At 41.1% G+C, this 11,397-nt stretch overlaps 1 protein-coding gene and 1 long non-coding RNA gene across 2 annotated transcripts in view; both read right to left on the reverse strand.

Annotated features, from left to right (window-relative positions):
* LOC109854570 (DNA-directed RNA polymerase II subunit RPB1-like) overlaps positions 1-583 on the reverse strand; it is a 1,129-nt gene extending 546 nt beyond the window's left edge. The window contains exons 1-2 of the mRNA XM_020427787.1: positions 478-583; positions 1-392 (exon numbers count right to left, since the gene is read on the reverse strand). Of these exons, the coding sequence (XP_020283376.1) occupies positions 1-392; positions 478-546 (461 nt within the window). The 5' untranslated portion in view covers positions 547-583. The remainder of the gene's footprint in view (positions 393-477) is intronic.
* Positions 584-3,779: 3,196 nt separating this feature from the next.
* Positions 3,780-4,369, reverse strand: LOC109854545. The gene is made up of 2 exons (XR_002250223.1): positions 4,259-4,369; positions 3,780-4,171 (listed from the first exon to the last, which is right to left on the reverse strand). It is a non-coding gene; the product is annotated as an uncharacterized LOC109854545 (long non-coding RNA).
* Positions 4,370-11,397: the final 7,028 nt, after the last annotated feature.

An 11,397-nucleotide genomic window follows, 5' to 3' on the forward strand; every position in this document is an offset into this window, starting at 1 on the left:
GTCGGTGATCCAGTTGGTCCTGTCGGGGATCCAGTTGGTCCTGTCGGGGATCCAGTTGGTCCTGTCGGTGATCCAGTTGGTCCTGTCGGTGATCCTGAACATCCACATCCGCTACCAGAAGAACCATTACCATTTCTTGTGTCCACATCGTTTGAAAAAATATTCACTGTCGGGTTGTTTGCTACGTTAAAATTGCTTGGTACATCTCCTGGTAAGTTACCAGAACTACTAGAAGAACCACCGGAAGAACCACCGGAAGAACCACCGGAAGAACCACCGGAAGAACCACCGGAAGAACCACCGGAAGAACCACCGGAATATTGAGAAGAAATCACATTCACGTCAGGGTCATTTAACGCAATCACGTTCTTTAGTACACCACCTGCTAACCCCTGTAATTGTATTATTATTTTGAATATGGATGAAACACACAGATAGATAAAGCAATAAAGTTAAAAAATTATATTTAATACTTACAGGTAACGCAAATGGCGTTGCGACCATGGCGCAAGCCATGATCAGACACAACAACAGTACTGTCTTCATGTTGTAATTCCAATTGTTCACTTTCTAATGCTTATGCCACACTGCACGCAGCATTTTATACTTAACCGATAAGCGATCTGTTTGCTCATCATCGACGATAAATAATGACACGCGTCTGTTTCGCTACCCACGTGCCACGCACATGTCACGTACTTAGTGCTTACCAAGACGAATAATTGCTCGTTAGAATAATCGAAAGTTTATAAGAATGTTTCAATGTCTTCCGCACACGTGTCAGTAACAATGCGCACGCGACTCAAACACACAACAAAGTGTCATTTGGAAGAAAAATAATGCAAATTGCTATAAATTTTTTAACATATTACATACATGCTTAGAAGAAACGTTGTTTGTAATCTCTTAATCATCACGTTCTTGTAGAGAGACGGACTTACATTACAATTATTAAAAATGTTTCACATAAACTTTTATAAAAGTTATATTATTTTTTTATGAAAAAGCGAATAGAAAATCATGGGATGTTTTGTGTTCGACGATAAGAATTCGAGAATAGCGCAGAGTGCAGAAATCGCGTAGTAACTGGCGATTGGGAGGGCGCTTGTGTAATGGAGAAGTAGATGTATAATGTACTATACGAAGTTGCCGTACACGCGTTTGTTATCCCTCGTGTATTATCACCGCCGTGTTTCATCGAAATTCAGATTCATCGTTTCGTGCTACGGAGATTCGAAATTCATCGTTTGCTGACGATTTTCTGTCGAGTCAATCGAACGATTGATAAGTTTAGCGAGAAAAATTACAGGAGACAGTCAAAATGACAAACGATCAAATCGCTCTTTGATCATTTGTCGCGATCTTAATTTTATCGCGATAATATCGGCAAAACGAACCGTTTCAATTCCGTGGGATTCGAAATTGGCGCACATTAATCGTAGACGGAAAATTAAAGACGACATTATCAGAGAAATGGATAATTTAATGGTAATTACCCGAGTCGAAATTTAGCGTCTACATTGAACCTCAATTTTTGAAAAAAGGAAATTTCGGACGTATAACAGCGTCAAAGCAGCATCTACTTTTTTTTCTTACTCCTACTTTGAATCTATCAGAGCCTATTTTGAGCCTATCAGAGCCTGCAATGCGCAGCCTGATCTGAGAATTGAACCCTACTTTAAAACTTTAGCAGAAAAAAAAGAAATTTCGGACGTATAGCAGCGTCAAAGTAGGATCTANCCTACTTTAAAACTTTAGCAGAAAAAAAAGAAATTTCGGACGTATAGCAGCGTCAAAGTAGGATCTACTTTCTCTCTTACTCCTACATAAAAAAAAAAAAAGGAATTGAGGTTCAATGTAGACGCTAAATTTCGACTCGGGTACTTCTGTGTGTATATCTTACGCGCGTTACCAAATGTTGCTAACTTATAACATTGTTTTTCTTCGTTGTTTAGACATTTTACGCGGTTTTTTGTCTTTGATGATAATCCTGTAAACTACTGAACTTTTGTTGTCCGAGCGATTTTTGAAAATGAGATATCTTTTGGTATCATTTTTAAAGAAAAAAATATCAAACTAATATTATTTCTTTAATTTAGAATAAACTTGAATAAACTCCCCTTTGAATTTTAGTTTTTTTATACATTTTTGCAACGTTTTAATCAATAAAAAATCGCGTTGAACATAAATGTCAAGGTTTACAGGATTAAGAATAACATGAATACAAAGAAGCATCGTTCGCTTCTTGTACCACGGTATCGCATATATAGAGACATACTTCGCGATAAAAAAAAAAAAAAAGAAAGATCCTGTAATCGGTTAATGTCTAAGAAAGTAATTCATAAGAAAGTTCTCGCTTGCGCATGTAAACGGGATCTTTCCTTGCTTTTTCCGCGAAGTTACAGTTAGCTGCTCTCCGATGCAATCTCACGTACAACACAACGAGCCGAGAGCCTTTTAATAAAGTACCGCTTAAGCAATCTCTGTCCATCAAGCGGGATAACTCTTTAAAGTTCCATTCGCTTGCTAATAAAGCAATAGTATCCCGTAACTTCTGCAGACAAGTTCCTTCCGTGCCTGTCACTCCGTTCGCGCTGTAAGCTTCGCTTGACCATCATTTCCGGCGTGTTTCACTCGACGGCCCGCTTTACTACTCCCGATCGCCGTGTTACCTACCAACCCGTCCCTCAGGAAGTCACGTAGACGGGCGACGCCTGTATGTGTGTGCGCTCGAGTGCGCGAGGATATATCGCGCGTGCACACGCCATACGTCTTTGATGTACTCTTCCGTCACGTCGAATTGAATGTTCTCGTATATCCTGAGCGGAGTTGCCGCTTTTCTTTCCACCGTCGTCGTCGCCGCCGCCCTTCGCAAACTTATCGATTCGTTTTGTCCTCTTTGTGACGGAAGTTCGGTCACGCTAACGTAAAGCGCATTGTGTTCATTGCCGCTTAATCGGAATCAAAGGCCGCGATAAGCGCGCGCGCTTTGAGGAGTAACAATTACGGAAATATCGTTGCGCGATGCGCCTCGTTGAATTCGCGCGCACGTTGAAAATCTCGCGTGCGTTCCTTTTCGCAATTAGAATTTCGCGGCGAGTCTCTTTCGCCGCGAAGAAAAGATTTAATTAAAATTTTCTCGGGCCGAGAAACCGCGGACGTCTCGCATCGCGCGAACGAGGATCTCTCTTTTTCGCGTGAGATGAAATTGTTTTTCAAAACCGAACATGATTAACGGCTATTCGACAAGAGAGAGAATGGTGGCACTTGGTGGAACGCTGTCGATTCTTTTGGCACACTTTCGGAGCACATCGGTGTACATCGCAGCGCGATTCTCTGTTTACGAGTCCGTGTGTACACACACACATATATATATATATACGGCTCGTATCTCTATGTGACACGGGGATACATTGAATTGGACGACCTGTGAGGGCGCGAGTATCGAGAACATACATCATATCTGCGGACTTATACGTGACTTCCGTATATGGGTCGGGGCGTACGTATGTGACGATTGAGAATAAAGCGGGGTGGTTGTAAGTGAAGTGTTTCGGAAATGGTGGTCAAGTTAGATATACCGCGGGAAAAGGACAGGCATATCAACGCTGTGTCGTCGTGTCAAAGACCATACGGAAACTTTGTATAATCACGATTACATTCTTCTCTGCGCGTTGCAATTACACGTGAACGCAACATCATGTTGCATATTGGATGCTTGTGGAAACTTATGGAAAATTAGGTGTGTATATGGGTATAAATAATATCTTTACACTCTCTTGTATTTTTGCTTGCTATTTATTTTAATACGACAATTACAAATCAATTCAGTTTTATAGTGCAAATACCAATACAAGTGCATTTTTCACGTTTTTGCATTAATTTTTTCTTAAATTTTTAAAACTTTTCCATTCTTTTAAATGTAGTGAAGTTTTGCGCGTTGTCATTGAAGAGTTGGCTTGTGTTGAGTTGTTGATTAGACGGTTGATCAGCCACATGAAGGTGGTGAATGTGGTTTGCAAGTGCAAGAAGATCCACCACATCCAGAAGATCCACCACATCCAGAAGAATCATAAATATTACCTGAGTCTAGTTCGTCGGAAGCTATAGGTATGTCGACATTCGTTTTAGGGACGAAATTTATAGACGGGTCTCCTATATTACTTAGCAGCTGTAATTGTAATTTATTATTTTGAATATTGATGAAACACACAAGTAGATGAAGCGATAAAGTTGGAAAATTACACTTAATACTTACAGGTGACGACGTTGCAACCATGGCGCAAGCCATAATCAGACACAACAACAGTACTGCCTTCATGTTGTAATTCTACTTGTTCACTTTCTAATGCTCATGCCACACTGCACGCAGCATTTTATACTTAATCGATAAGCGATCTGTTTGCTCATCATCGACGATAAATAATGACACGCGTCTGTTTCGCTACCCACGTGTCACGCACATGTCACGTACATAGTGCTTACCGAGATGAATGATTGCTCGTGAGAATAATCGAAAGTATACGAGAATGTTTTATTACATAATTGAGATCACGTGACAATTAACGCAATATATACGTTTGTCTTATTAGTTAATAGATAGATAGATAGATAGATAGATAGATAGATATTTATATTTAGTTCTTTCCTTTCGGTTTTGTAGGGAATTCTGTGACACCGCGGCTTCGATAAATCGTCTCGAACGGTCGGGAAAATCGCAGCAACATTGTTGTGCCAACAACTCGATCGCCCCTATGATATTTCGGGATCATAAGTGGCTGCGTTTTATACCGCTGAGCATGTTTGAAGTTTCTGAGATGACTCTCTCTCTCTTTCTCTCTGCCCGATCAAACATGGCTCGATGCTATCTTGTCACGAAAATGCAGTCGGTAAGAATTTCGACGACGGATTTCGCCAACACAATGCGTTCGTTGGACGCGGACAAATAATCTCTCGTCAAAAACGGAGGCGAAGAGAGGAGCTCTTCTCGCTCGTCTTCTTCTTCGCTTCCATTTTCTCTTCTTCTTTCTCCGATGACACACCGGACGCGCTTTATACACCGATCTACCGTATCTATCACTCTCCGTTTGACCGCGTGCGCTGCCCTATGACATGTCCGCGTCTCTCTCTCTCTCTCTCTCTTTCTCTTTCTCCGCTTTACTTACTACTCCTCGCTTTATTTCCAATCGTTGCTTATGTGCAGCATCCGCCAATAATACATATGTATCAGTATGTGAACGTCCATCGCGCGCTCCACCTATCCATTCTTTTTCTTGCAGTAGGTAAGTACGTCAAATTCAACGTGTGTGTTCACATATCACGTGAAAGCAGATCGTGGCACTGATAGATCGCGGAAGACTAATGTTACAATCCCCAAAGACGCAACATTCAATACACAGGGTGCTTCAAAGAAATGTTAACACTTATACGAAAGTAACTTTTTTTTTTTTTATTCGAAAAACCGATAAGACAAGATGTCATAATAACAAATGTATTTTGTCTTCAAAGAGTCTTCAATTGTTCACCGTCACTGTCTCCGGGTGATCTGCCAGAGGCACATTTCAACACACGTGCGAATTTTTTTAAGAACTTTTTATCATTTTCCGTGTGTGTTAACATTTTTTTGAAACATTTTTATTCTGCGATTCTCGGGATATTTCGTTATACGACTTGTTTGTCAGTAAGTTGAGCATGTGATTTAATCGGTTCTTCCATTCCCAACACGCGGATTGGTTACCGCTACTATTATTATTATTATTATCGTCTTATGCATAGTTTCAGTCGAAATTAGTTGACCGCCGGTATGCTTAGATTTCAAAGCCACGTCAGTGCATTAGGAACGCGATGGCGTGATTATCTATCCGCATCCCGCGGGAGGGTGAGGGTTCACAAAGTGACGGTAAGGGGTGGCCTGGTGGTAAATGGCTAGGGTCAACGGGGAATATCGTAGTTACGCATTAGAGGGACACGGGCACAACTGCTCTCTGATAGGTTAACGATATTACCCGCCTAACGACGAAACTCTATACCGTCGAAACTATTCCTAGACGCCCGCCTTGTTAAAAGAGATACGCGGAATTGCATTAATTAATTCAAATTATGGACGAGCGGTTACAGTTCGCGATACACGTTGTTTCAAGATACGCAACCGCGGTTCGGATTACTTTGGTTGTGATTTACATTTTCCTTTTTAACGACGCGAACTCGAATTTGTTCGAAAGGAACCTTATACTTTCGCCGTGTATTCGCGTGTATTGGTTCTGATGTAAAGATATTTCAAGAAATAAAAAGAAACGACGATAAAAAATTAATTAAGCAGATTACTCGTCATCACCGCGTCTTTCAATCTCCCTCGCCACGAGAGAGCGACGAACGCAAGGATGCCCCCCCCGCGCGACAGAACGAATTCCCGCAACAATTTCCCGAGAAAAACGCTTTGACACCATGAAGGTCGCGCAATCCGTTTACCATCCACTTTGGTATGATGCATCACAGCATCGCTCGCAATGACAAATCCGCTTCCGCCGTCGGCCGTGTTTGTTTCCCGATGCGTTGCGACGCCCGCGACGTAAAAATCTCTCGGAGCAAGCGTCGAAAAAGGGGAAACGAAAAGGAAGAGATGATAAGAGAAAAAAGAAAGGGGAAAAAATATATTGAAGCGTAATCCGAAGCCATTTTTTTATTTAATGTTACATGTTCTCTCTGGAAGTAACCTTGCACGTTCACATTGCAACCATCGGCGTGGAAAACAAGTTTTTTTCACAACAGCAATATGATTAAAAAAACATTAGATAGCAATGACAATACATTTCTCAGACACTTTGTTACAGATAGCGCAACTCTCTTTGCTTTTTTATACTTTTAATTAATAAATAATTAAACTTAGTAAAATTCCAAGTGTAATTAATGATTTGTAAAACGATAATATTCGATTTTCAATATATTGAAGAGATTATATGTAATTAAAAACCAACCATGAACATAACGTGTCGCAATAATCGAGTCTCGTGAACAGTCAACTGAGATAGATTACTGGTTATCATTTGACGCCATTCGAATTAACGCGCTTTATTGTCACGTAAACAAGCTAGCTAAAAACTATCAGATAACGTCCACCTTTCTCTAAAAAAAAATAGTTTTTATAAAAATAGTTTAAAAAAAAACAAAACAAAGCAAATAGATGTTTCTGAAGTTAATTGGAGAAGCGTGGCGGTCTCTTGCGGTGTTGAAACTTTCAGTTCAATCTTGTGATGTCATATCGATACATTATAGAATCAACGCCGTAATCTGCAATTCGATGTAATTAAAGCGCATGAGGTGAGCAGATAACCGCGGCATGGCAATGCCGCGTCATATTCACGGTTTCATTGAATTCGTGGCATCGAGCCGGAGTAGATCATTAATTACCTATTACTGACACCCTTGCGGTACAGTTAGCACCATTACTATGTTAAATCGCCATAACCGCCGAATCCTTTGTTGTGACACATAATAAGATTAAATTACCGACATTATATGATGCTTTAGCAGTAATTTAACAATGTCGCGAATGTTCGTTGCGTAATTTGTTAATTATTAAATTGACGGGAAAAAAAAATATCTCTCTTATTTGTTCTTACAGAGAGATGTGCCGAATATGTGTCGTATCTAATAAAATATAATAATAAAACTAATTGCGGCCATAATCACATATGTGCGTATTTTTAAAGAAATAAATAAAAAGTATCTCCGTTTCTAATTAATTCTCTTACACATATTCTTCCGTTATCTCTGCTTCCGTTATCTTTCGCAAACTCCGATCCTTCCTTTGGCTTACGCCGCCGCCGCCCGCACTTGAGCGATCGTTAAACTTAATTAAGCGCTCTCTCTACATCGGGCGTCTTTCGGATGATTTCCGACAATAGTTTCCAACAGTCGGCCAGCACTAGATAAACCCGAGACAGAACCCCCGGAAAGAGACGGGGGTCGATCAGCCGAGAAGGATGGAAAATAGCGGGACAGGCGGGAGGCAAAAGGGTGGACTGGCATCTGGTATGGTGGAGTCTGGGTTCCGCCTTTAACGTGTTGCCGCGTCAGCGTTACACCCCTGCCAACCCCCGTTGCGATTTACTGCTAAATAATATCTAAACAGCCGCATTCACCATCCTCATCCCTGCGCGCTTTCGCGCCACCACCCTCGGCCCCCCCCCCCTCATACCACGCGGCTGTCAGTCCGTAGCAGGTCACATGGTCCTTTCTATTCCTGCCGTCGCCAACTGTCCCCCTTCCAATGTATTCGTAGATCGGCTAGCACCGGTGACAAGATCGTCCCGTTTGCTCGTTCGCTCAACGCGCCACGTAGTTTAGTCGCACTAAATATTTGCGTTGATTAACAATCTGTCCCATTTCCATCTGTTCTATTCTCCGGGGAGAGAGGGAAGAGTACGCGGAGTAGCGCTCAACTGGCTTTCCGGTGAACGATTCGCCGGTTGTCGAGCTCTCGCAGCAACTGCGAGACCCGACTGCGCACTCGTGGTGCACGCTGCGGCCTGGCGCTAACGGTTAATCAACGATCCGCCTCGGCAACTCGTGCCGCCGCGTATTCACCCCGAAAACGCCTCCTCCCTATGACGAGTTGTCGCCGCGTCGCGGTTTGTCCACCGATCGCCCGACGCGCTTTAATTATACCGGCTGCACCGGATTATGTTGATACGACCGTGATTGCGGTCATCGGGTTACATCGCGTTACACAGTGTCGCGCGAACCGAGCGACGTACCGAATATTTCGATTCCCGTCGATCGTTTGTTGAAAATTCGGCGCGTAAGTATTGCATTATATCGCGCGCGCGTGTCTTTCAGTCGCACATTATTATTATTTTATACGATAAAAAGACACAATTTGCGCGTTTCGCGATCGCAACGTTATGTTGCATATTGAATGCTTGTAAACTTATGGAAAATTAGGTAAATGTGTGTAAATAACATCTTCACACGTACATGTATTTTTGCATGCTATTATTTATTTCATTACCAATTACAAATCAATTCAGTTTTATAGTGCAAATACCAATACAAGTGCATTTTTCACGTTTTTGCATTAATTTTTTCTTAAATTTTTAAAACTTTTCCATTCTTTTAAATGTAGTGAAGTTTTGCGCGTTGTCATTGAAGAGTTGGCTTGTGTTGAGTTGTTGATTAGACGGTTGATCAGCCACATGAAGGTGGTGGATGTGGTTTGCAAGTGCAAGAAGATCCACCACATCCAGAAGATCCACCACATCCAGAAGATCCACCACATCCAGAAGAATCATAAATATTACCTGAGTCGTCTAGATCGGAAAGTATAGGTATGCCGACNNNCGTNTNAGGNNCGANATTNANAGNCGGGTNTCCTATATTACTTAGCAGCTGTAATTGTAATTTATTATTTTGAATATTGATGAAACACACAAGTAGATGAAGCGATAAAGTTGGAAAATTACACTTAATACTTACAGGTGACGACGTTGCAACCATGGCGCAAGCCATAATCAGACACAACAACAGTACTGCCTTCATGTTGTAATTCTACTTGTTCACTTTCTAATGCTCATGCCACACTGCACGCAGCATTTTATACTTAATCGATAAGCGATCTGTTTGCTCATCATCGACGATAAATAATAACACGCGTCTGTTTCGCCACTCGCGTGTCACGCACATGTCGCGTACGTATTGCTTACCGAGATGAATGATTGCTCCGGAGAATAATCGAAAGTTTGCAAGAAAGTCTTAATGTCTTCCGCATTCGTTCGCACACGTGTCAGTAACAATGCGCATGCGACGCAAAAACGCAACATCGAAGTGTCACTTTGGAAGAAAAAAAATTAATGCAAATTGCTATAAATGTTTTAATTTTATATTACGTACATGCTTACGAAACATTGTTTGCAATCTATTAATCATCACGTTCTTGTAGAGAGACGGACTTACACATTACAATTATTAAATGTCTCACATAAATTTTTATAGAAGTTATATTATTTTTTATGAAAAAGCAAATAGAAAATCACGAGATGTTTTGTGTTCGACGATAAGAATTCGGGAATTTCGCGCATAGTGCAGATTAGAAATCGCGTGTGGTGGACGACGACTGGGCGATTGGGAGAGCGCGTGTGTAATGGAGAAGTAGATATGTGTATAATGCACTATACGAAGTTGCCGTACACGCGATTTGTTATCCCTCGTGTACTATCACCGCGGAGCCGTGTTTCACCGAAATCCAGATTCACCGTTTTGTATTGTCCTCATATTTACATCGTGCTGCCTTCGTCGCGGGACGAGAGAATTAGGAGTGTTTTCGACTGTGCGCGTACGTACATCCACCGTTTCGTACATACACTCCATAGTCGCGGGGCATACATCTCCTAATTACAATTCGGAACTAGTCTATTGAATACTAGTTCATTGAGTACGTGGATTCAACCCAGTCCGAGTCTCGGTATTATTCGACATATTCCGTTGGTGAAATCGCGACGCGAGATTAAGCGGAAATAATAATATCTCCTCTTGCACAAGATAACAATATTCAAAAAACAAAAAAAAAACTATTTGTATTATCACGTATTAACAAATAATGTGCGCTACGACATAGAAACGTTGTTATTAAACATGTTCATAGAGTAAAATTTTATAAAATAACAAACAATATTTATTTTGATATCTTAAGATGAAAATAAAGAATAAAGTTAACTTCGCCGCCTGGAGCAAATTATTATTTGGATTCGCTTCGTCATTTAAAAAAACTTTCAACAAATATGCAAGTGGGAACGCCATTGATTCTGCTTTAGAGCAAATTGACGGACGTTGACAAATCCATCAGGAGAGCTCCGCTATGGCGTACAGGACGAGGAAAGCACCAAATGGGTAACGTTGCAGGTGCATCTATGTATTTAGCAAACTAACGGGAGACCCCAGCTGCAACCGGGTTCCTATCCCGCTAATTAGGACGACGACAACGCCCGATGAGAGTCCTTTCAGATATGAGCTTCATAATGAAAAATGTATCGCGATAAAATACTTTCCGCTATTTTCCACAAAACAAAACGGAAATGTGAATTCTTTTTTTATCTTTAATTTTTAAACTCACTCTAATGAATTGTTTTGTTTAATTACATTAGCGTCGCGCGGTGCGGATCATCATTCGCACCCGCGCGCTATAATTCGTATCTCGTTATATTGTTGTATTTATTGTATCGTGTCGCGAAAAAAAAAGAAATTGAGAGTAATTAGTATTTACGTAGCGAAATTTCTTTTATTAGCGCGCAAAGAGGAAGATATCTACTCGCGCGTACGAACGCACGAAGAAACGCTACTTATAATAAACCAATGCACCGTGCAAAGTTTTTCTCTAGTCGACAATTGTGACCCAGTCTCTCT

Source organism: Pseudomyrmex gracilis, unplaced genomic scaffold (assembly GCF_002006095.1).
Source record: "Pseudomyrmex gracilis isolate BER0280 unplaced genomic scaffold, ASM200609v1 scaffold_69, whole genome shotgun sequence".
Classification (NCBI taxonomy): domain Eukaryota; kingdom Metazoa; phylum Arthropoda; class Insecta; order Hymenoptera; family Formicidae; genus Pseudomyrmex; species Pseudomyrmex gracilis.